At 41.7% G+C, this 25,993-nt stretch overlaps 3 protein-coding genes and 1 long non-coding RNA gene across 7 annotated transcripts in view; 3 read left to right on the top strand and 1 right to left on the bottom strand.

Moving 5' to 3' along the window:
• LOC119034442 overlaps positions 1-19,757 on the bottom strand; it is a 38,715-nt gene extending 18,958 nt beyond the window's left edge. Inside the window, exons 1-3 of one of the 3 annotated variants that reach the window (XR_005079564.1) lie at positions 19,719-19,757; positions 17,685-17,749; positions 16,621-16,776 (exon numbers count right to left, since the gene is read on the bottom strand). This is a non-coding gene — a long non-coding RNA (uncharacterized LOC119034442). Of the gene's footprint in view, positions 1-16,616; positions 16,777-17,147; positions 17,379-17,684; positions 17,750-19,718 lie in introns of those variants that run through there. The other 2 variants (XR_005079565.1, XR_005079563.1) reach the window with 2 other exon arrangements.
• On the top strand, positions 7,785-9,602 carry LOC119034440 (nanos homolog 1-like). Its single transcript, XM_037125448.1, has one exon. It carries the CDS (start codon positions 7,932-7,934, stop codon positions 8,607-8,609), a length of 678 nt encoding a protein of 225 aa, XP_036981343.1. The 5' UTR covers positions 7,785-7,931; the 3' UTR covers positions 8,610-9,602.
• On the top strand, positions 12,693-16,054 carry si:dkey-33c12.3 (uncharacterized protein LOC335380 homolog). Its single transcript, XM_037125447.1, has 3 exons — positions 12,693-13,849; positions 14,401-14,525; positions 14,856-16,054. The coding sequence occupies exons 1-3, from the start codon at positions 12,842-12,844 to the stop codon at positions 14,914-14,916; spliced, it is 1,194 nt and encodes a 397-aa protein (XP_036981342.1). The 5' UTR covers positions 12,693-12,841; the 3' UTR covers positions 14,917-16,054.
• Positions 19,758-19,790: 33 nt separating the features above from the next.
• Positions 19,791-25,185, top strand: mrps26 (mitochondrial ribosomal protein S26). 2 transcript variants are annotated; one of them, XM_037125451.1, is made up of 6 exons: positions 19,791-19,807; positions 21,757-21,853; positions 23,210-23,421; positions 24,189-24,335; positions 24,439-24,562; positions 24,708-25,185. In XM_037125451.1, exons 3-6 carry the CDS (start codon positions 23,366-23,368, stop codon positions 24,837-24,839), a joined length of 459 nt encoding a protein of 152 aa, XP_036981346.1. In that variant the 5' UTR covers positions 19,791-19,807; positions 21,757-21,853; positions 23,210-23,365; the 3' UTR covers positions 24,840-25,185. The 2 variants fall into 2 exon arrangements, with proteins under 2 accessions (XP_036981346.1, XP_036981345.1); XM_037125450.1 differs by lacking the exons at positions 19,791-19,807; positions 21,757-21,853 and having other exon boundaries at positions 22,793-23,421.
• Positions 25,186-25,993: the final 808 nt, after the last annotated feature.

The following is a 25,993-nucleotide window of genomic DNA, read 5'->3' as shown; positions in this document are numbered from 1 at the left end:
TTAGTTGTTGTTGTCTCTCGAAGCGACCGGGATTTTAAAAACAGCAGCATGCAGAACGCGGAAAGCATAAAACTGGCGAATGACCGGCTCATACCGACAGTCTACACCCAGCGAGTCAGACGAGATGAATCCAAACGTCTCCGCGAATTAGTTATTTTTTTCTCTAGTGACACAAACAAGCCAAAGATTTCAATTTCCGGGAGAAAAATCTCAACATTTCATAGATTTTCCAGACTACTACGGAGTCATTCGACCTGGGATTGATTGCAAATTGTTATGTTTCCTATTGAAGACGAAAGCCAGATGTTGGTGGGTGTTAGTGGGTTTTTCTTCAGGACATAAGGGGTTTAAGCTTTGTCATTGTGAGCATTGTTAGCGTGTTGACATTAGTATTTAGCTCAAAGCACTGATTTGCGTAAGTACAACCTCACTTTCTCCGCGGATCACTAGAAATAACTCTACTATTATGGGGCTATCAGCAAACCAGTCAGCTCGAGGCCGGCAGTGGGACCTCTCACGAATGAACTGTTACAACCGAACCTTTTACCTTTCAGATAAACCTCTTTATAGCGCCGTGTTACAACCCATTAAACCCCGTACTACTGCATATATTTTAGACATGGGTGGCCACAGCAGCAATTAAAGCCCCGGCAGTGATGGTGTTAGCATTACGCTCCAATCATAAAGTAGATGCCCCATATCAGCATTGTCTTAGTAAAGGTTATTTCCACCGAGGGCGAAAAAAAAAACACGTCAGGCAGACTTCAAACGCCTCGCAGTGCACTCGCCTGGCTGCACAGTTTAAAAGCTCGACATGGTGTGTGGGACAATGGCGGCTCTCGAAAGCATTGTGGTAATCAGGGCCAATGGAATTTTCCCTGCATCATTAAAAAGGGATTGGTCTGTTCACCGCGTTCATGGGAAGTGCCGTTAGTTAACCCAACAAAGGTGCTCTGGCTGTGGACCCCCAGAGATGAAGGGCATCACAGGGGCTCAGTGAATCCACCTCTAATCCTCTCGGCCCCATTGTACCGATACACTCTAAACCCTTTGACCACTTCCCGCTCTAATCTCTGCAGATTTGGGTGAGTTAAACAAGTTTCTGATCCGTGGGCCTGCAACTTCCCTCCTCCTCCTCCTCCTCCTCCTCTTCCTCCTCCGCTGCTCTCCTCGCTCTGCAAGTTTAGTTACAGCAACTCGCCTCAGGAGAGAGTTTTTACTTTTACTTCTACTTATAAATAGATGCAATCTATAGACCGCAGACTTTTTTTCTAAAGTAGTACAAAGTATTACAAGGTTCTTTGCAACACACTAAAAAACGCTGCATTAAAAAATTCACCGTGGTGTCATATACATTTGACCCAGCGTTGGTGTTTTGTACTACATTACTTTAGGGTTATTGTATCAAATTAACTCTTTCGTTGGGTGTGTTTTTTTTTTCTACCCGTTGGAACAAATTGAATATTGCACTGTTGATCTTGGGAAGCAGCCACATGTTGAAAAAGGATTAAAAGTGTTGTGTGTAGGATTTAGGGGGATCTGCTGGCAAAAGACTTTACATAATATTCGCAATTGCAGTCACATAACCTTCGAACAAACCTTTTATAACTACGGAGGGAGAGTCTGCTCTGTTTCCACGGTGGCTCAGTATGGACAAACCAAACAGTACGAGTATGTTGCTCTAATTTATCTAATGTGATATGTGTAAATGGAATATTTTGGGCTTCAGACAGAACAAGCAATTTGAAAACAATAACGAAGTCACAAGTTTTCCTCTGTTTTATGAATATTAGCTAATAATTTTGTTATCTAAAAGTCTAATTGGTAAGAAAGTTGATTCTTTCAGTCTCATTCCCAACCAGTCACATACTGACCTTTCCAAACTCAAAGATATTCAAAGGAGGAAAGAAAGAAATTCACATTTAAGAAGCTGAAATCAGAGAATTTTGACTCTTTTGCCCCAAAAATTACTCAAACCGATTGATCTATTGTCAAAATAGTTGATTTGTTAATCGTTGTAGCTCTATCAAACAAGACAACCTATTAAAATGGACTCAAGACATTAATTCGTAGTAGATTCATGACTTGATAGCTGACAACAAATTGATTATTAGATGAATCAGTGCAGCTCTGATCAATATGCAATCACTGTCCTCCTGAAGGTTTCTTTACGTTTCCTATTAACTTAGATATTAAATTAAATAGGAGTGTGTCTATTTTAAAGAAGACGTCGGAGGTGAAGTCTTGAGATTGCTCGCTTTGTCTGATAAAAACAAAGATATCCAGTTTATTATTATATAAAACAGGAGAAGCCAGAACCAGGGAAATTATTTAAATGATAAACCGGCTACAAACTGGTTTTAAATGGTTTCCAACGATCGGAGGGACACTGGTCCTCTTTCCTTTCAGTCCCACCACTTCCACCATGTCAAGAGGAGGCTGTGTTTATGTGTGCGTGAGTGAACACATGAATAAGCTGGTGTGAGGAGGAAGGGGTGGAGTTAGCAGCTAAGTAATAGTGGGGCTGCTGCATTCAGAGAGCCGGTGGTCGTGACAAAGCACTTGACAGGCCCAAAGACAACCCCCTAATTTCAGGTTGACCTTGGCTTGTTTAGCATTCCCCACTGCTGCTGGTGACAGTGACACGTGTCTGGGGTTGGGTCGACTCTAGGAGCCGCGGGTCTGAGAGGGGTGTCGGGGGGGGGCCGGCAGAAGGTGTGTGTGCAGATGGACGGACCGTTAGGGATGAGGTCCTAAACTCCCAAGAGAGAGGAGGCAGAGGTCAAGGATCAAAGCCCCCCCCTCCCCTTTGCTCCGTGTCTGGGGACGTACCGAGAGCCAGAATGAAGCGCTCCTCCGGCCGGCCGCATTATGTGGTTTGTACAATTAATGCAGCGACGGGGATGGCAGGGGTGTGTGGAGGAGCGGGTAGGCTGTTGTTTGTGTCTGAGGCTGTGTATGTTTGCATGGAAGGGAGTGCTGTGTGGGTGTCTTCCTGTGCCAGGCTGTTGAGGCTTGCACAATGCAGCAGTGCAGCTGGCACGTGCCATACACACACACACACACACACACACACACACACACACACACGCACACACGCACACGCGCACAGCAGAGTCTAGAGAGGTCTTTTAATTAAGGGATTTGTTAATTTTCTATTCAACTTGACAGTGATGAATGGGGGAGCAGCGCCTGCCCGTCTCAGCCTCGGCTGCTCGGCAGACAGAGCTGCCTAGGAGGCCTCTGGGTGCGATCATCACGCTCTGAAACCAAATTCACGCATGAACATTTCTTTTTATTTTTTTTTAACCCTTCAGAAGTCGGAGATGCTGCACAAACTGAAGCTGAAAGAAAAAGAAAACTCTACTAGACGTGGCTCGCACTGTGTAACAGCCTGTGCGCAGTAAACAGATTAAACAATGGACACATTGTGGGAACAAAGCGAGATTTGTTGCTGCTGTGTGGCTGCGAAGGAAATAACTCCTTATTGTTATCTTGGCCTGTTACCAGCTGAAGCTTATCACAAACTCTTTTTAAATGACTAAATGTACATTAAGCCCTTTGTTGCTTTTTTGCTAACTCTGAAGTGTACAATTCTTGAGATACTGATTATTTCATTCTCAAGCATTTGCGAGAAGCTGTTGACTTACATTTTTTAATTTAATAAAAAAGAGTGTGTGTGTTAATTTGCACCAGACGACTGCAGCAGTCAGAATTGTGTTGCCAATTCTAATAAGAACAGGGAGAAGTAGCGCATTATCACATTATTACACTTTCCCACTTAATGAAAGGATATATTCTTAAGATTAAAGCTGGTGTTATTCTGTTTCCAACAGAGACTCTCAGTATCCAATTGCAAGGACTTTTTTTGTTTCTGCAAACCATAAATCAACATTTCATTAAGTTGCAGGTGGAATTTTATGTTTTGTCTGCGTCTGATAGTTAGTTAACGGCGTGAAGAGATCACGCTTTGGCTAAAAAATACCGGGTTTTGTCACCACAAACACGTCCGACGTCTCGTTAAAAGTATCCAGACATGTCAGGCTTTGAGACACACATAAAACCTATTGGCAGAAACATTCAGGTACTTTTGGTCTTTTTGTGGGATTTGCCAACAGGAAGAACAACTAGAATATCATCAGACTCAAGTTTTAAACACAAACTGTGTGTATTGCTGCACCGTAACCACATTATTTCTATTTCATTATCCTTTAACTATTATTTTACCTGTTTTAAATCCCCTTTGCCTCATCGACAGCACTTTTAGAGTCACCTTCTACAGACGAACTCGCCTTGACTCCTATAACAATCACGCCAGAAATCTTTTTTTTTTTTTTCCAAAGACGGTCCTCCAGATGAAACTCTTCAAAATGCAAAAGTGAACGCACTTTATATTCATTATCAATACTTTCTTTTGTTGCCGCCAAGCACGTTTTGCATTGAGAGTCATATAGGCACCCTGAAGCAGCAGAGCCACATGTCAGATTGGCCCCCATGCAATTTATCTATTGTGATTTGGCAGCCATTCATCTTTTAAATGCTCTCTCATGATTTTCTTTGTGCGCGCAGGAGCCGGAGGTGACCTTGAAAGTGGACCATGTGGTGTATTCTGATGATAATTTATTCCCACATACAAGAAACTGTTTCACTATCATGATTTTCTTTATGCTTTGTGCCGTCCACACTTCGCCAGGAAACTGTAAAAGCGGCGGCCGATGCGTTCGCAGGGCCATTCAGACAGCAGACACAGTTTTTCCGAGGGTGATTTCAGCAAGATTGAAAGTCAAATTCATCCTCTTTCATCACTGAACACAGGTCTCTTACTTTAGCATTTTTATAGATTTCCAGCGTACACAATCATACAAATATTCTTCATATAATATAACGACAATATCCAGTATGTTGAGGAAAAGCCCCACAAATGTTGTCTGTTAATTGGAACCCAATCAGATTTTCTTTTAAAAATGTTCAAAGAAAAGCATAAAAAAATGAGTGGAACATCAGATTTACACTGAATCAAAGGACATATTATTCAAATGAGAGTCATTTTGAATCCAGTGGTACAAAAGAGCATTTGTTATCACTCTTTGTAGTTTTTGAGATACATCCAATCTGCTGATTACTTTAACAATTAATTAATGGAGTTTTTAAGTCCATAAAATGTCAGAAATTGTGAAAAATTCTCAAAGTGACTTCTTCAAATTGCCTCTTTTGTCCAACTAACAGTCGAAAATGCCAAACAGTCTTCATTTACTGTCATAAGTGAAGAAGAAACGCCGTGAGGTCTCACATTTAAGAAGCTGAAACGAGGAAACGTACTGAAAGGATGAATTGATTAGCCAAGCAGCTGGCAACTCATTTTCTTCCCAATGACTAACTGATTAGTCAACTAATCGCTGCAGCTCACAGTATGACATGTGCATTCAGTCGATGGTCACGAGGCGTTTCTCATTTTATCATTATCGCACTTTCCCAGAAACACAGGTAGAAATACATTTTCCTACGACACCTGGCGAGTTTGTCTCAAGCACCTGAAGTGGTCGCCGGTTTGTGAACGAGCTAACGCTAACGTTGTTATCATTAGTTAATGCTAGCCATCTTTATGTGTCGTAAAAGGAATCATAAATACTCTCCTCGAGACATTAAGACGTTAAAACACACTTTTAAAGATGTGATGAAGTCAAACAACACTGAATCCAGAGGCAGGAATGTAAAACTATGGATTTATAGGTTTTTGTGTCCATCTTCTGACAGAACTGAATTGTTGTCAGAGACTCCCTGTTACTCAGTGAAAGACTGATATTGATTTTTTTTCCATCAATAAACTCCCTCAGCACCGCGACAAGACAAAACTGGATCTGAGCTCCAATTTTAAAATATAAGACATGCAAATGACTTTTGCCTCAACTTTGACTGTCCTTAATATTTCACACGACCGTCTGACAAAAATAGTAACATGGTCTCTCTTTTTTTTTTCTTTTTTCTTTTTTGGAGTCTGTCTTACTGAGCTCTGACCGACACACACACACACACACACACTCTCTCTCTCTCTCTCTCTGTTTTAATGCATATTAATGAAGTTAAACGGCCCACTGTAGAGAGGAGACAATGGAGCATGAGGATGGCTGGTTGCGAGCACAAAGCCGTGGACTCAGGGGAAGCAGTTGCAGGTGCAGCGAGGACACTGCAGCTTCACGTGGAGACGACTCACTATAGGTTCACCAGTGCAGGAAGGGATCTGCTAATGTGCCCAAATGCTTCATCTTGATGGTTTCTGGCATCATTTCGTGTGTCGGAGGGTCTTTGTTGACCCAGGAATCGTCTGTTAACTCAACACGGAGGCCTCTGCGAGACCGTTTTCTCTCATTTTTAGTGTTTTATTCCAGCTCGGTCACTTCAGTCTGGCTACACACAACATGACGTCAGACTTTTCTTTGGTTTTGTGCAACACATACGGCGAAATCCAGTCCAGTAGTTCAGGGTTGAGGTTGAGGGATGTGTCAAATAAAACAAAACAAAAAACAGGACTTTCACCGAGGAGATCGATGTCAATGTTGACTTAACTTTGAGTCTGGAAGTGAACGGACGTTACACACATGTTAACTGCACCTACGTCACATCTGACGTTACAGACCTGGGATTTGTGTTTACGACACCAGTGTTGCACTCGGAAACTGTGGCCAACATCATGTTGCTTTAATGGATGTGACGTACGTAGTGTTTTCTTCTCCTGAACCCAACCAGTGGTTCTGTTGACTGAACCATGACAACGAAGGGCGGATGGATGATGTTAAAGGTCACATGACAGAATTAAAACGTCAGATCTTTGTATCACGTCTTACTTCTGAGAGTTAAAAACCTCTCAAGACCTGCTTATAAATTAAAGAATAGAACAAGCAAACCATGAAAAAAGGGTCAAAATTATGGCTGAACAAATGATTTTCATTGTCGATTGATTTGATGATTCGTTGTTTGTTCTATAAAATATCAATCAGGGATATCGTGATATAATCCAGAGAGGATGTTTGGTCTTGTGCATCTTTTGTTTATGAGTTTGTCTGGTCGCCTTTCCACAAGTCATCGAGTGTAATGGTTCTTTCTGGACAATCTTTGCTAATGTTGAAGAGTCTCTCTCCACCTACATTTGTAATTTGAGTGTAATTTCGTTGCCCAAGAGACAAAACACACAGTAAACAAAGTTAAAGATGGATTTGACTGCTTCAAATTCCTATAAATATCATGATAATGTCGTTATTGTGAATCTGATTCCGTGACAGCCATACTTCTGAGCAGTCCCAAAATGTCTTGTTTTGTCAATAACAACAAAGAATTTAGTTTATGGTACCCAAACAGTCGCCCAGTTATCAAAATAGTTTTGATAATTAATGTTGTAGTTAAGTCGATTATTCAGTTTGAGTTCATATCACCAACACGGTTATTGGTTTAATCAGCTCCCAAGACAAGACAGCGGGTGGTGACGCAAACCAGAAACATTTGGGGCCCATTTCTCTCCAAATCTTCTTTAAATTCAAAAATGCACAAGCACAAACTGCCTGATAAATAATTATGAGAAGGAGGAAGCAAATTAGTCTCCAAGCCGACAGGATAAATAATTCCGCTGTGGCACAAAGAGATAGTCTCTCAGTGATAATATTGTGGGAGGGGAAGTGATTTTCCCAGCTCAGTGACTCCTGCTCCGCTCCGTGGACCCTCCTCTGCCTCCACACACGGATAATCAAGTTCAAACAGGCCACGCCCCCCTCTCGGTTCTTATTCTGGGGAATTTATCTGCGCCTACATGTTGAGCTGCGCTGCACACCGGACCGAGCCAGAGAAGAGAGCCGAGCACCTCCACAGACAACCCAATGCTGACACCCGAACCGCCTTTTCACTCCTGCGGATTTTAAAACTCTGCAGCTCCAAACTCCAGGATGGATTTTTTAGAGCGCGGCTACCTGGAAGCGCGTTCTCCTTATGATTACACCTTTAATTTTTGGAACGACTACCTCGGCCTGTCGACACTTGTCGCCAAGAACAAGAGCCCGTCCTGCAGCCCCAACTCTATCACCGAGTCCCTGAAAGCGACCCTGGGCTTGGAGGATGACTCCCCGGTTTGCTCCTGCGTAATTGGGCACGGCAGGGACGGCGACGGACACTTGGAGTGCTGCTGCGCGGCTCCTGGCTCCCCGCCGATCTCCATCTACGACCTGAAGGAGCGCATCTCGCTCCTCAGGCCGTACGAGCAACTTGCGGGTGATTCGCAGCTGGCGGACAGAGATTCACAGTCCTACAGGGGAAGCTTCGCCGGGCTCGACCTGCTCTCCATGGACAGGAGGCGCAAACAGACTCAGAGAGGAAAACCCGAGCCGAAGGTGTGCGTCTTCTGTCGGAATAACGGCGCGCCGGAGGAAGTTTACGGCACCCACATCCTGAAGACAGCGGACGGGAGGGTCCTGTGCCCCATCCTCCGGGCATACACCTGCCCCCTCTGCAGTGCCAACGGAGACAATGCGCACACCATCAAGTACTGCCCGCTGTCTAAAGACCAGGCGAGCCAGAGGATGGCAAAGGGAGGCAGATCTGTGGGGAAGAGGCTGAAAATCTTCTAAAAAAAAAAAAAAAGAAGAGAAGCTGAATGAAGTTTGAGTTGCACTGTAAATTACTAGCGTGTGCGGCGGTAATCTTCGCCCCCCCTCATTTCATGCACAAGACAAGTCTGGAGAGAGATTTAAAGACAATTTTTTTTTGTATTGATCTTCTTTTGACGTGTCACAGCTTCATTTAGTCTCTCCTGTTACTCTATGGGCACATAGTTTACACCTGGACGCATTACGCGCAGTATCCTTCCTCCTCCTCCTCCTCCTCCTCCTCCTCCTTCTGCAGCACTCTTAAATGACTTGGTGATCAAAAAAAAAGAAAGAAGAAATGAACCAAAGTACTGTACAGATCGACCTGTGAATGACCAACCTTCATGCTGTAATCAGAAGTTGCCAGAACAAACAAAAGCCTGCTCTGCTCTCTGGGGGCTCATGAGATGCCAACATGAATGAATATGCAGCACTCCTGATATGAGATGAATGTTTTAAGTCCCATAACTTGGATGTGAGAAGATACACTTCTTTATATCGAAGCACATTTTAGTTTTTTTTCTTCTTCTTCCTGAGATAAATGTTTTCTACCAAAGGAATACACTTTTTGTACTGACACTTAGCTCTTGTTCTCTTGTTTATATATGTATGTTGGATGTCTTATATCCTTTACGTGACTCTGTGTGGATAGAATTTTGCAGATATCAACTGAATGTAAAGACGGCAGGAGGCGAGATGTGACGTTCAGTTTCACCCACAAGCTCTTTTCAAGTAGCTCCAAGCTTTCAGTTTCCTGTCAGACGGTCACAGCACACAGATTCCTGAATTTGAACGTTTTCTTTCACCTGGTATTCTTGTAAATGTGTCAAAAGGTGGGGCGGAAACTCAGCCCGACATTCCAAAGTCTTTATCTGTCAATAGAAAATGTTTTATGTACTTATTTTTACCTTATGTATCATTGGGAAATATATTCACTGTAAATGACCCTCTGAATAAACATGTCATTTGCATTTTTTTCGGCTGAAAAACCGATTTAATATGACACGAGTCGCCTCACGTCGTCGTGATGGAGGGTGTCACAGCTCATTTTGTCACACATAACTGAATAAGCACTTCCACAAAAAAAACAGCATCTGCAACAGTCGCTCTGACACGAGGTGCACATGTGCCACCCAGTGTTCAAAACCTTCAACGACAACATCCCTGCAGGAAAGATCTCCACCAGACTCAGAACCAGAAAGAACCTGGTTGTTAGATCAAGATTAGAGCTGCAACGAATGATTATATTCAAGAATATGTCAGAAAATGGTGTTTCGAGATGACGTCCTTAAATGTCTTGTTTTGTGCACAACTCTAAGGAATTCAGTTTACTGTCAGAAAGAAAGCAGAAAATATTCATATTTAAGAAGCTGGAATCAGAGAATATTGGACTTCTTCTCATGAAAAATGACTCAACCAATCAATAAATTATCACAAAAGTTGGTGACTAGTTGGTGCAACTCTAACAAAGATGATCTTTTACACTGGGTCTAAAAAAAATCATTTATTTTTTATGATTCATGATGGATTGGTCTTGGTTATTAGTCCTGACATATGTAACCTCGACCACCTGGAACAAACAACTTGCCCGACATCAAAAACAGCTCAGCTGCTTTGTCGTATATCTGCATGTCGATAAGTCTGTGAAATAGCTGCAAGTTTTCTTTTAACACCAGGTCTTCATGCAGTACTGTCATCAATCAGTCACAGACTTTCTACGCATAAAACGACAACTGGTGGACGTAATTAGTTTGAGTTTGTGGTAATAGTTCTAGATTAAACGTTTCAAAATAAGATCTGTGGATTCTTGTGCATTTGTGGGTAAGGAGCTGATAAAATACTGAGTCTTATGTTAAGTTTAAGGGATTCAAAACCAGGATTTTAACACACTGAAGAGTTTGAGGTGCAAATGTGCCACCTAGTGTTCAAAAGCTTCAATGACAACATCTCCTGCAGGAGAGATCTCCACCAGACTCAGAAGTAGTAAGCCCGAGAGCTGCAACTAATCAAAAACCTCATTGTTGATTATTCTGATGATGATTTTTGTGATTAATTGAGTTGTTGGGTCTAGAATCTGTTGTTCTGTCCACAATTCAAAGAAGTTCAGTTTACTGTCAGACAAGAGGGAAGAAACTAGAAACTATTCACATTTAAGAAGCTGGAATCAGAGAATTTTTGACTTTTTGTACTCAAAAATCACTCAGGCGGATTCATCTATTATCAAAATAGTTGGTGATTAATTGTTGCAGCGCTAATGTGCTAAGTTTTCTGCTAGTTCTGATGACTTATGATGGGCTGGTCTTCGACATATGGGACGAGATTAGGAAGGTGTTCTGAAATCAGCTCCGATTACAAACTATTCGACTTCTCCTGATTTGAAAAACCTTCCAGCTCAATGCCAGAAATTAAAAACTGCTCAGTTAGCTGGTAGCCAAAAGTCCCTGCATGTTGCACGTTAATAAGTTGTTTACTTACATTATCAAATGTAAGTATCCAGGAGAGACTACTAATGTAAGTATCAAGGAGAGTTTCTTTCTTCCCCGTGTTACAAAACTGTTGAGTCAACTGTCTCTTTAAATGCCGAGCGATCAATGAGCATCATTGACCTCTTTCTTTTGGACATAAATAGAACAGAGAGCATCTCCCTCTACAACAGCCTTCAGATGTAACTGACACAATAATGAATAATAATCTTTACAATCGCTTGGAGTCGTCCTGCTGATTACATCACAGGCGTTTTATCTTTTGGTTTGGCTGCGAGGAAGGTTTCAGTTTGAGAACAGACGTTTCCTGGCTTAATGGTGTCACCTACTGGCAAAATAATGTTTCTTTACTGGCCTTTTAGGCTTGAATTCAACACTTTTTCACCTTTATAGCTGAGGAGCGATGATGGAAATACTTATCTATAGCACCATAGTTTATTTACTGGATGTTTAAACCTTTCTTACCTTTATAAGGTGTTCATTTTGATGTACTTGCTGTTTGTGCAATTAAGAAAAGATTTTGTTCCCGGACATCATTTTTAGCAGCTTGTGAAACTGATCGAATTACACTCTGCTGATAAATTCTGGTTGTTTTGTGCTCTAAAATCTGAAATATTTTCCTTCAAAGTTGCTTTATTTTTTATTTATGTGCAGGATCAGATAAATAAAGGTCAAAAAGTGACCCTGTCCTACAGCTGTCACCAGTCTGAAAGCTTCTGTCACTCAATCCGCGTCCTTGAGCAGAAATCTGAATCTCTTCCTGAATCACAACACCGGCTTGATGCTTCCTTTACAACAAACACTGAGGGTGATTTACAGGTACCCTCTGACTCATCTCAGGATGTTAAACAGCAGGAGTGTTTTGTCTGTGTCAGCAGACACAGATAGCACTTTCTTCTCCGGCGGTGTCTCCCACACACACTGTGACTCATCAATTCGCTAATCTAAATAGATCGAATAAATACGTCGAAGGATACGACAGCTGTGATGTTCAGCTATCAGGAAAGGCTTTTTACATCGGTGTTTGTGGACTAAATGTAGGATTATTCAATCATCATTCATTATTCAGTTAAAGCAGTAGACAGGCTGAAAACACATGAATCTATTTAAGGACCAGGCAAATTAATTTGTTGTCTTCTGTGGCATTAAAACCTTTAAGTGCCCGACTTTTAGAGTGTATGCCCTGCTCACTTCACTATAACTGGGCTGTGGAAAAACACTTTGTTTCAAGTCATTTCCACAAGGTCTGACCCAGTGTTTTCACTTTATTGACGTGGATGTTGTGGTTAATCATAAGATGCATCTGAGACGTCATTAAAGGAGAATAAAATATGTCTTCAGAGGTGAATGGAGTAATGAGTGCAATTAACTGAGATGTCATTTGAGGGGAAGATTAAAAGAAAACCTGCTCTACCACATGGTGCTCTGCCTGCCTTGGCTGAGAGTGATTCTGAAAATCAACCTGCTCTCTCCTCACTGCAGCAGTCTGCTATTGGCCTGGAGGATGCTGACAGCACTGATGTTCCTCCGTGGTGGCGGGAGGGGGGCCAGCCTCACTCTATAAAAGCTGGGGATCTGCAGCATCACCGAGCTGGTGCAGTGCAAAACGCTCGCTCATCCTCACCGATGGTGTGCAGAACAAGGGGGACATAAAAAAAAAACCTTCTGAAACTTTAAACATCCATCCTTTTCTTAAACAAACAAAAAAAAATCCACAACAAAAAATTCATCATGAGCTACGATTCCTACATCTCCTACCGCCGTCCTTGGGACGGCTACAGAGGCTCCCAGACCTCCTACAAATCCTCCATGTCTTCCTCGCTCTTCTCCACTCCTCGAGCTCCTCCGTCCGGGAAGAGGATCCTGAGGCTGGCCTCCTCTTCCCTGCCCGATGGGTCAGAGCGGATGGACCTGGCTCAGGCCAGCTCCATCAACACAGAGCTGCTTGGTCTGCGCTCCCAGGAGAGGGAACAGCTGGTGGGTCTTAACGACCGCTTCGCCACCTACATCGAGAAGGTGAGGCACCTGGAGCTGCAGAACCGGGCCCTGCTGGCCGAGCTGGAGGCGCTGAGGAGGCGGCAGAACGACCCATCCCGTCTGCAGACGCTCTACGAGGGCCAGGCGCGGAGTCTGAGGGCCATGATAGACTCGGAGAACGGGGAGAAGATGCGGATGGAGGCAGAGAGAGACTACCTGCGTGATGTGTACGAGCAGATGAAAGAGCGCTATGAGGAGGAGATGAGGAGGCGACTGGATGCTGAGGAGACCCTGCAGAGGGCCAAGGAGGAGGCCAGCAGGGCCGTGCTCTCCAACTGTGACATCGAGGCCAGCGTGGTGTCTCTGTGCGACGAGATGGTGTTCTTGAAGAAAGTCTTTGCAGAGGAGCAGGCAGAGCTGCAGGCTCAGCTGCAGGTGGCTAACATCAGCGTGGATGTGGAGGTGTCCCGGCCCGACCTCTCCACCGCCCTGCGAGACATCCGGGCCCAGTACGAGCGGCTGGCCAACAAGAACATGCAGGCCGCCGAGGACTGGTACAAGAGCAAGTTCGCAAGCGTGGCAGAGATGGCCAGCAAAAACAACGAGGCCGTGCACGCCATCCGGGAGGAGACCTTGGAGTACCGGAGGCTGCTTCAGTCCCGTTCATCCGAGATCGAGGCTCTCCGGAACGTCATCAACTCCTTAAACAAGCAGCTGGAGGATCTGGAGGAGACGCAGGCCAAAGAGGTGGCAAAGTACCAGGTGAATGAAGGATATTTGGATCCTGATCTGCATGAACATCCACCCTGTAAGGGATCTAATACATGGAGCCTGGTGTAGTTATTTGTTTTCAGACCAGAAGCTTCTTTTGCGTTTTAACAGCCTCTCTGTTCAACAGGCGAACAGGGAAAAAAGCGACAGGACAGATACAAAGATGTGTGTAAAGGTCATCATGATAAGACACAGAGATGAGATGGAATAATGAAGAAATCAAAAAAATAGCATGCTTCTTCTTTTTGCAGATGTAAATGTGAATATATTCTGTGCAGCAGCTACACCCTCCCCATCTGTAGTACTCAGCAGGAAATGAAGACAGGCTCACAGCAGAGGTGAAAATCTGCAAGGTTACTGTCCGAATGATCCGAGAGGGAACAACACAACTACACAAAGCAACAAAAAAAACAAGAAAAGAGCACAAATTTCCATTTAACTGACCCCTTTCCAATAATTTACAGTTATTTCAAAGGTAAATTCTTCAGGCACTGGGTTTATCTTCTTGTTATTTGCTAACGAATGTTTGTCTCCATCCATAGATAAGGATAAGTGAGCTGGAGCAGGACATCGCCGACGCTAAGCAGGAGATGGCGCGTTACCTGAGAGAGTACCAAGACCTTCTCAATGTGAAGATGGCCCTTGACATTGAAATCGCTGCGTACAGGTGAGATCTTTGTCTGCCGGATCTCCGGGCCGGGCAACATGTCGTTGTAATATCAGACTATACATCGTCTTAGATTTGAGTTATTAGTCTTTTCCTGGTGTTAAAGGCTGTGTTACAATAAAGAGATATGATTTTCTGAACCCTCCAGACTGTCTATCCACATTACTGATGATTATTTATCGAAAAACCTCACAGACACTTGTGATTTTATGACGTGCAACATGTTTAAAAAGACATTGTTTGTTTGATTTTCAATCTCTTTTCACACTTTTATTGCAAAAATAGGCAAACGAATGCACGGTAAAGATTCACTTTCATCTTCTTTTTCAGAAAACTCCTGGAGGGGGAAGAGATCCGACTGGCTTACCCTTCCCTTCCCGGCCTAAACTAAAAAACCTAAATGCCACCAGCCTGGCATAAACCTGAATTCTTCATCCCCTTTCTGATCTCCCCTCACCTTCATCATCATTCCTCTCCCTCCCTCCTTCCCTCCCTCCCTCATTTCTTTTACATCCCTCCCCTCTTTCATATTCTCCCTGCCCCCCCCCCCCCTCAAAAAAAAATACACTTTCATCTACTCCAAACCAAAGCTCATCGTTCTCAAGACAGATGCGCCCTTGTGCTAAACAAGAGGTCCACCAGAAGTCCCCCTTCTTCTACACACGATATGACACCACACATCACGAAGATGGCAAACTGTAAAAATGCAGAGTGGCTGCACTGCATTAGTTACGTAGCTATATACCGGACAGCAATATTGCTTTGGCTGAGTTCCTTTTTACGTCTCACATGTTTAAAGTCCAAGCAGCAGAGTAACTGTTCGACTCTCCTGAAGCCTCGTTGTGCAAACATTTGACCAATTGTTTGTGAAGGAGGACAAAGAAAATCCCCTTTCTGCCTCGACTGCTTGGACTTTAGCTGTGGTTATAAACCGATGCAAGAAAACCTGCAGGATTAACTGACCGGGAACTCTACCAATCGATTATGCATTGTCCTGCACCCCTGGTTCTGTAGTAGTCAGTGAACCAGTAACCTTAAAACATTTAATTTTCACTATATTAAAGTCTCATTTTTGTCCATTTTAGTTATTCTTCCTCTGCATTTACGTCTATAATTCCACAAGTTTGGGTTGGTTTAAGAATCAGAGTGAGTTTTTCCTATTTGGCCGGTTGTTTAAATTCTCTAATTTCCAACAGACCTGTCTTTTTCTTGCATCACCGTCTGGACATGTAAATGCTGTGGAAGACTAATTGTTACTGGTTTTCTCCTAATATTCATGCAGGCGTGTCTCACGGCCGACTGCGTTAGATTTTTGTTGGGTTTTTTTTCTGTTCTGTGAGTCCATTCGAAGCTAAACGACGACACTGAAAGATAACCGCAGGAGCTCCTTGTCTGTTTGTCTGCTGGTGTTAGATCCTCAATGGTGCTTTTACATCCGTGAAACTAATACAACGTCTGCACCATCATGCTTGGTCACGTACCTGTAACAGCCGGCAACAAGCTGAATAAACATATAACTGACCTGCAAATCGGTTCACGTCTTGTGTTTTCTTCTGACCTTGTCGCAGTGTTGTGTCTCAGTTATTTACCCTGGTGTTACCTCATTTTAGACCAATCAGCAAATGAGTATTTACATATTTAATCAAGGTGCAAATGTAGAAAATGCACAGAGATGTTCATTTGACGTCAACGGCAGCCTCATTTTAGCCTTTCTATCATAAAAAAAAATGTTTTAAAGAGGCCATTCAGGCAAAAGCAGACAAATACACTCATCATCTGTGTGTTTTAAAATCCCTTGACTGTAAAATAAGCTCTGATTAATTAAATTTAGTCACAATGACCCAAATTCCAATTCCAGACAAGATGTACAAACACCTGTCACCAAGTTTAGCTAAAGACTTATAACAAGAAATACACAGTTTTAAAGGAAGCCTTAAAAAGTTAAGGAGTTCAACATCCGTGAATGAGGAAATATTCTCTGTGGGATTTTTGTGATTTGTTAATTTGTCTGAGTGTCGAGGGTGCTGCTATTAAACATTTTCATTCTGAGATGCCGTTTAACGAAAGCAAACACAGCCTTCACAGACTTACTTACAGCTCTCAATGTCACGGGAACGACACACAACGGCACTGCACCATTTCCCATCATCCCGAGTTCCTGGCAAGCGGACGGGCGCTGTAATGTGCTGGTGCCTTGCCTCAGCAGGAACATCAGTCACCAGGCTGACACACCACAGCGTCCCACTGAACCCTGAAGGAACAAACACACACACAGAGAAAAATGCAGTTTATGATGGTTGTGAGTGTAAAACAACAGTTCAGCATAAATAATATGAAGAGTTATGTTGTGCCATTGTCTGGTTTTTAGGGGCCAGCTGGTCTCTGCTGTCAGAACATCAATCACAACATCTGTTATCCTCGAGTTGTAATTAGTAGTACTCTGCTTAAATTTAATCTATTTTTTATGTTCTACTGTTTTATAGAGTGCATTAAAGAATGATTCAGTCTGGTATTTGTTGAGACAGTAATTAGATTAACCTGTCACCTGCTTTTCTCTTCAATTGTGCTGAAGTATTGGTGGACTAAATTTGTGAAATGGTTGCTAGAATACTTGATTCTTACCTCTGTTTGTTGGTTTGTCAGCAGGGTAACACACAAACTACTGAACGGATTTCCATGAAACTCGGCTGGAGGATGGGTCTCAGCCCAAAATAGACCCAATTAACTTTTGGTTCTGGTTAAAGGGACAGATTACCTTCAGTTTATAACCGGGAATAACTACTGTAAACGTATCCTGTGTTTCATGGTCAGATTGTGAGACTGCAGTCTGCCTCAAACTCACAACCAGCAGTGGTTTCATTACAATCACGGTAAATGTTTGTGCATTTCCGCACTGGAAAAAAATGCTCTTATTTTCTCGATTCATCCGGTCATTGCGGAACTGACGATGCATTCAGGTGCGCTTTCAGACAATGGGAGATGGGAGCAGTCAAACCTGGGGGGGACTGTATCAAGCAGGCGCCGCCTACTGGACATTAGGGTCGATGCACTTTCCATTGTTAGTGCAGTTTAAGCTGCTCTGTCCCAACACAAATAAACGTGATAACATATTAGAAACATTTTCTTATTTGATATTGATCAGAATATTACATCACTGACCTCCTCATGCAATTCCCAGGTATCATGACTGACTTCGAATCAGAATCAGAACACCTTTATTGGTCCTGCAAACAGGGATATCTGTGTGTCATAGCAGCCTAAATAAACAATAATGTTAGTACAAAATAAACACGATAATAAAAAGGGAAGAAATAGATTATTATATACATAATATGTACAGGTCCCCCACCCTTTTCTGTGACATCACCAACATGAAGTCATTGTTCAAATCTAATGTCATTAATTTTATGGTAAAATTACAGATCAGAAATCAATAACACTTGAGCTGAGGTGTCCACATCACCCGAATTCACCTGATTACAATATCAAAGTAACGTAACTTCATTACATTCTGTTTGTATTGGAATAATAACAAATAAAGAGCAGAGAAATTTAATTTAAAAAGTAACATTTTAATGCTTTTATCAATTGTTTATCTGTGTTGTTCAAATCAATATTTGTTTTATTTTAGCCTCTTTTGACAAGACAGATTCAGGGATTACAGGAATCAGATTGCATTAAAGAACCCCAGGCCACAGATTGTACCAAGGGTGAAGACAGCATCTTGGCAAAGGAGCTCCTGCTCTGCCAGCTGAGCTGAACAGAGGTCAAGGATGGTTGGATTTGCATAAACCAGGCAAAATAAGTCCCGCCCACAGATTTTCTGACGAATGCAGGTGGTGAGCGCCAAAAGGGGCGGTCTTGTTCTTTTCCCGCGCGAAATCAGTGCATTTCCCTCCAAAACTGTTAATGTGTATATTAATGCTGATGGATTTTCACTCAGGTTGGAGCTGCTCTTCTCTGAGGACACGAACACGGTCAGTAAACTGTTCTGTATGATTCTGCTTTGTGTGTACAGTTACCTGCTCAGTACAAGTGTATTCAGGTCTGTGTGGGAGTTGTACAGGTCAGTTATTACCTACAATCTCAGGTAATAAGCCCAGGTGATGTTCCTTCATGTATCAGGGAGCTCCACATAGTAATGCGTTCATGCCTTGTCTAAGTCCAGTAAGTTCTACATATGTGCGGGTTAAAATGGAGCCAGCCTCCCTTTAATGTTGGTGAGATTTGTTTTGTTTTTGCCTCAAATGTTTCTAAAATAACTCTGAAGAGGAAGCTGAAGATGTCTCATTTAACTGTTAAATCTTGACTTAAATTCGGCTGGAAGTAATCCTTTAATTACATCCAGTTAAATCTGCTACAGACACTGTTTTGTTCGGAGCACCAAACTCCATTGTGATTTTGTTCGTTTTTTTCTCTGACGTGTTTATTACATGAATAATGCACAGTTAATTAAATTTAGGTCACTATCTCAAAACAAGTCGGTAGCTTTGGTGAAATCGGCATGAACGTTTTTCTAAATGTATGTTTAGAACGCCATGAAATCTGGTTAGCTAACGTTTGCTGGCTAACGTTAAAGTGAGTGGTGACGATCGCTGTTAGCTAGCTGACGTTGTTGTTGAAGTTGTTGGAGATGCACTGCAAGGTTTGGGAAACACGTTATCTACGGCCCAGCTGCCTTTATTAACAGGTTCTGACACTAGGTTTGCATATTAGCTAATGTGTGTGTCTGTTGGAGAATATTAGCACGACGCCATTATAGTGCTGTGCAATGTTAGCTTGTTCATACTGGCATGTTAGAGTACAGCACAGTTAGCTAACAGGCTCCGTGTGTTGTGCTCAATAATGTCTCAGTATGTTATTATGTCAGCATCTATAAAGGTCATTTTGAGCAGCTAAAGTAGTTTATACACACCACTGACTGTGTGTCAAAAGATAGACTTTAAAATCATATTACTCCTGTATGAAGCACAAAATGTTCTCAAGACTGAATACATTTGATTTACTTTTGGTTTTTGGATGATAATCCTGTACGAAATCCCCTTTTTGCCAGATGTGTCTGTAATCTGATTACTTGTGTTTTTCTGTTAGAATCAGAATATAACAAATACATATATATATATACATACACATATGCATGTAGTCATGTTATATTAGTAATATAACTTCCTAGTAATTAGTAATATAACTAACCATGTACTTCCTCCTCTCTCCAGGTGAACAGCGGGACTTGTCTTCAGCTTCAAGTGGAACAGCTCTGACCTGTATGGTGGATCAACAAGGTCAGTGGAATGGAGGTGTCAAAATTAAAGGCAGAAAGTGTGAGATTTGTCAGTTGCTGTTCATTAATACTCTAGGATCAGTAAATGATTCTAGATGACAGTCGAGTCTCATTCACAGGTCGTTGAATACCGACAGTTTGGGTTGGCAGAGGCCTCCCTCTTTTTCTGAGGGAGAGGCAACCAAATTTATAAAAAACAGCAATGCACAAGTTACTTAAATGGGAAATAAAAGAAGGAAGTAACTTACTAAGTGCTATGTTGTAGGCAATTATGATATAATTATATTTTATTGAACATGTATATCTACACTGTTCAGCCACAACATTAAAACAATTGACAAGTGAAGTGGGCATCGATCATCTTGTTACAATCAAATGTTCTGCTGGGAAACTTTGTGTTCTGTCATTTCTGTGGATCCTCTTTGACAAACACCATCCACCCAAACACCGTTCAGACCAACTGCACCCCCTCATGGCAAAGAACCCAAGGTGTCAAACTGGCCTCCTCACTCTCCAGATCCCAATCCAGGTGAGCATCTGTTGGATGCATCAGAACCAACTTCCATCCATGTTGGGGCCCCCATGGATCGTTCTTGGCTCAGACTGCATCCAGTGGGAGCTCAGTTGGATTGAGATCTGGGTAATCTGGAGGCCAGTTTGACACCTTGAGCTCTTTCCCATGTTCCTCGGGTCATTCCTGAGCAGTTTTTGTAGCGTTGCAGGTGCGTTGTCCTGCTGGGGGGGCACTGCCATTAAGGAGTGCTGCTGCCATGAGGTGGTGTACTTGGTCTGCAGCTGTGTTTGGGTGACTGGTGTTTGTCAAAGAGACGTCCACATGAATGCTAGGACTCATGGTTTCACAGCCGAACATGACATTGGAACAAAATGATCCATGTTATTTATTTCACCTGTCACTGGTTCTAATGATGTGGCTCTCAGTGTATACACATGTTAAATGCTTTTTACAGATACACTCAAAACCTCCACAAATAAACACAAAACTTCCACAAATACACACAAACTCTTCACAAATATTCTCAAAACTTCACAAATTCACAAAAAACTTCCATAAATATTCACAAAACCTCCACAAATACACAAAAACCTCCACAGTGGCACACAAAACCTCCACAATGACACACAAAACCTCCACAATGACACACAAAACCTCCACAAATACACACAAAACCTCCACGATGACACAAAAACTTCCACAAATACACACAAACTCTTCACAAATATACTAAAAACTTCCATAAATATACACAAACCTCCACAAATACACAAAAACCTCCACAATGACACAAAAACTTCAACAAATACACAAAAACTTCCACAATGACACACAAAACCTCCACAAATACACACAAAACCTCCACAATGACACACAAAACCTCCATGATGACACAAAAACTTCCACAAATACACACAAACTCTTCACAAATATACTAAAAACTTCACAAATTCACAAAAAACGTCCATAAATATACATAAAACCTCCACAAATATACAAAAACCTCCACAATGACACAGAAACTTCCACAAATACACACAAACTCTTCACAAATATACTAAAAACTTCACAAATTCACAAAAAACTTCCATAAATATACACAAACCTCCACAAATACACAAAAACCTCCACAATGACACAAAAACTTCCACAAAAACCTCCACAATGACACACAAAACCTCCACAAATTCACTAAAAACTTCCAAAATTACACAAAAAAACTCCACAATGACACACAAAATGTCCACAAATACACATAAAACCTCCACAAATTCACTAAAAACTTCCAAAATTACACAAAAAACTCCACAATGACACACAAAACCTCCACCAATACACACAAAATCTCTATAAACCCCCACAAATTCACTAAAACTTCCACAAAACCTCCACAAAGAGACGTGAAACTACCACTGCTCTTCTTTCTCATCTTGCAGGTGATGAACGAGCAGCTGAACCCGGGAGACGAGCCACAACAGGAGCCTGAAGCAGCAGGAAAACTGAGGATCTGTCTTCTGATGACGACTCTTTCAGGTCGTGCAGTTGTTTGTTGACTACGGTTTCACCTGCTCAGACACAGTGAGCACTGTTGTCTTCACTGGCTGTTTACGTAATAAACCCTTTTTTTTAATTATGCTGTTGTGGTGTTAATCCTGCTCATCCCTGATTTTTAAAGAACATGTTGAGTCTTTTAATGGAGTCCAGTGTCTCCTCTCAGTGGCCTTGTCAAAGCTTTAACTATATTCGATATATCAGATATATTGAAATATACCTGAAATTCTGTCTTTCAGATGCTGTTTTGATGTCTTAATGTTTTAGTTTTGATTACTTTCTATGTCTCTGAATTTAATTCTGTGTGAATAAATCTGCCTAAGTGAGGTTTTATTTGACCGAAGTTTTTTAGATCTCTAAACCTTGTTTTAAACTGAGTACTTAGTAATGAAAAATAGAAAACGGGACCTGAAATAAATCCAAAAGGCATTTTAGTTGAGACACTTCACAGGCTCCTCAGCTTGTGCCAGTAATTGTATTTGTAATTTTTTTCTGGATGCTTTTTTCCCCCTACTCTCACTTCACCTATTTGGTTTCAGCTAATTAAATCCGAGCCCAAATTTGCTCTCTGAACTTTGAATATTTATGTACATTTTTTTATTGTGATCACAGCAAAGAGTGAAATAGTGTGCACTGACTGAATGCTCAGGCCCTAATAGTACAAAAATTAAATACAAATCTGTCAAGAATATTTTGATTTGGTCATTTGAACAAAAAGCCTTTACAGAATAATTTGAGTTACTATTTAGTAATTTAGTAATTTTACTATTTACTTTTGTCAATTTCTGTCATCCACTGGTCAAAACTGAAGTCACATTGAAGAAACTCTTTAGTGAAACAGAAGTTTATGTTTACTGCTTCATTTCTAATTCATTCATTTCTGAAAGGTGTGAAAAAAGGAAACCAAAATCTAAGATTCAAGGTCTGAATTAGCGCACCACCTCCCATTGTTAGTGTTAAATCTAACATTGAATGCTTCACCTGGGAGCCAACAAGATTTCCTTTATTTGTACGTATATATTGTGTATGTGAAGTAAAAGCTGCAGGATCAGAATCAATCAAAAGAGAATATTTTTTTTTATCAGGTTTTTCCAGCTGCTCTGCACTGTGGCGATGACGTCACGCACTCTAGCTCATGTGTGGTGGCACAAACCAGAAGGGGCGGGGCTTCTGCTCCGTTCCACTTCCGCCGTGCAAAGTTCACCAACATGGCCGCCTCCTTACGTCGATAACATTTCTGTCTCCAATGTGAACTGAAGGCGCGTGTTTCAGAAACAAATGTTATAGTCAGCTGTCGTTAGGAATTTGTTACCGAGCTTTTTCGCCGACATGTTCCAGGTGATCGGCGGCAGGAGCGTCCAGGCGGCCCGGCTCCTCGCACCCAGGAGCGCCGTTCTTGTGGAGGCTGTCCGGGGCAGAAAGTCCCGCAACGACCCGGTGGCCAAGTCCAAACTGGGACGAATCAAAACGCCTCCTCCGGTCGATCCGGTGGAGATGGTCGTGCTGAAGGAGAGATACTCGCAGTACCAGCTGATCATGAGGGCGCTTCGGTGCGTTTAATTACGAATGTAACAGAATGTGCTTAATATAGGACATGTCTGATGCGTTAACAGGTCATCTGGTGTTGTGGGAAATTCTGGTTTCCTGCTCATAATCTGTCCTCCTGACAATTATTGGGGCGAAAATCTCTTCCTCAAACTGTCAAACGTTTTTATATGTATAGGAGATTTATTTTCACCTCAACTCTGATCCAAAAAAGCTGCTAAATTTACCAACATGTGTTGTAAAATCTCAATTGATTGCTTGTACTTCATTTTACAATTTTAATGATTTTGCATTCCTTAATATAAATCAGCAGTATGTTTAAGTGTGTCGTTTGCAGCAAACCTTTATGTGCTAGGCAGTTAAAAAAAATACACTTATTTTTCATCAAGTTAAATAGAAAACTAGAATAGAAATTATTTGTTTTAGGTTTTAATTAGCTAATAAAAAATGATTCGGTATGTTAAGCAGAAATATCCATAATGCACTAGTTATAGTAAACAGAATGTTAAACGAGTTATTTAATTATTTCTGCAAGGGATCTGCAGAAAATTTGTCTTCAACATACTACACTTCACCAAGACCAAGATCAATCAAATACTTTACTCAAAAAATACATCTTCAACATTTCTTCTCTTAGATGTTGCAGATCATTGTGCTGCTGGTCATTTGTATATTCCTGAAATTGATTCATAGGGTGGCACGGTATAAGATTTTCAAATTAGATTAAATTAAATTAGTGAATTAACCTGGTTCTTTCCTCTGTCTTTGCCAGCCTGGAGTTTAAAGAGGAGGTGCTCCGAAAGAAGTACGAGGAGGAGACGGGCTCCCTGGCCGAGGAGAGGGCGAGGCTGGAAGCGGAGGAGCATCACGCCCTCATGGCGTGGAACAACGAGGAGAATCTCCGCTTGCTCAAACTCAGGTAGGTAGAAATTCAAAATGATGATGTGAAGAAAGCACGCTAAAAATAAAGGATTTTGTCCCATCCTCGGAGTATTAGCTCAACTATGTCTCTAACTTTTCAGGACGCTGAGGATCCAGAAGGAAAAGGAGGAAGCAGAGCGCAAGAAGCTGGAAGCCATCATCAAGCATGAACAAGAACAGCAAGAATTCCTCAAAGTAAAGGAGAGGGAAATTCTGCAGCTGCAGGTAAGATTTTCTCAATCTGAGTTTATGTTCTTTCTGTTTTCTCCTTTCAAACTGATGTGGAAAATGCATATTTTTAAAATTTCTATTTAAAACTACTTTTGCATGTTTTTTAATCTGTTTTTCCATAAATAACTTTACTTTGCAGGAGGATGCCAAGAACTTCATCACCTTGGAGAACATGGATCAGCGAATAGAAGAAGCTCTGGACAATCCAAAGAATTACAACTTTGCCATTGACAAAGAAGGACGAGTTGTGAAACAGACGGTGCTGCAGTGAATCCAACCCGGATGTGTCTGTCTCAGAAGATTACAGGACCGCGATTCTGGATTTTCTTCAAACGAGAACGTTATCGCACCTGATTAACCAAGAAATATCTGAGGTGTTTCCATCAGCAGATAACTTCTCATGTCATCATATAAATATGAGCTTGAGTTGAGAGTGAGACCATGTTACTGTTTGTACCTGGATATGTGATGGACAGTTTAACACACAAGGTCACTCTGCCTTTATTTTCCATGTTCATGTTTTATTTTCGTCCCTATTAGGATTCTGTACCTGGTCATTACTGTCTTCTCATGATATGTATGTAAGTAAATTAACGTTCATCGGAGTTTCCATTGAACTAGTCTGACATTCCTTTATTTTCTTTACTTATAAATATTAACACTCCATTTTGTAATGGTTAGAAAGGCTGAAAAACAAAAAAGGGAGCTTAATTATACTTCCTTTTCACAACATTGCGGCAGACTTCAAGAACTTAGACTTAAAAAACAAGTTAGTGGTCACCACGGTGGGTTTTTCGCATTGCATCACATTCAGTCCTGCATTTGAAGCTGCTGCCCTGTAGGAGGCGCCGTGTGCAGCTCTCCTCACTGTCATCGGTGTTGGGGTCACAGGTATTACAGCAGCTCATGTATGACAACGTGCAGCTGCACCAGTGTAATCCTCTTCCGTCAGTTAAAGCTTTCAGGTTGATGGGATGATGATGATGGTCGGACGGGAAGATTTCAAGAGACACTCAGGCGACCTGCAGCCAGCACCACCCGACTGTCTGAGCTTCAACACATTATGGTTTGTAGACAAAGTGGTTAAAGAACAGAGCAGTTTTTCTTTGAAATATTTAAGTTTTTACCTTCGTGTTCATGCCTTATTGACAGAAAGTTTACATAACAACCAGGAAATTATACATTTTGCACTTTTACACAAGTCCACCCTTTTGGAAATAATTTTCTTATTCGAAGCATTGGATCGCTTCAAAAATACAGTGAATTTTAATTTTTTTAAGAGCATAAATGATAACCTAAAACTACTTAGATGATTCATAAATTCAATCATTGAAGTTGATTTTCAAAGCAGAAATGACAAACTTGGTGTTTTCAGCTTCTTCAGTGTGATGATTTTCTGCTTTTATCCATTTTATGATCTTGTCA

The sequence above is a fragment of the Acanthopagrus latus genome, chromosome 16 (assembly GCF_904848185.1).
Source record: "Acanthopagrus latus isolate v.2019 chromosome 16, fAcaLat1.1, whole genome shotgun sequence".
Lineage (NCBI taxonomy): Eukaryota > Metazoa > Chordata > Actinopteri > Spariformes > Sparidae > Acanthopagrus > Acanthopagrus latus.
Note: the sequence above shows the minus strand (reverse complement) of the source record. Positions and strands in the feature narration are given on the sequence as shown.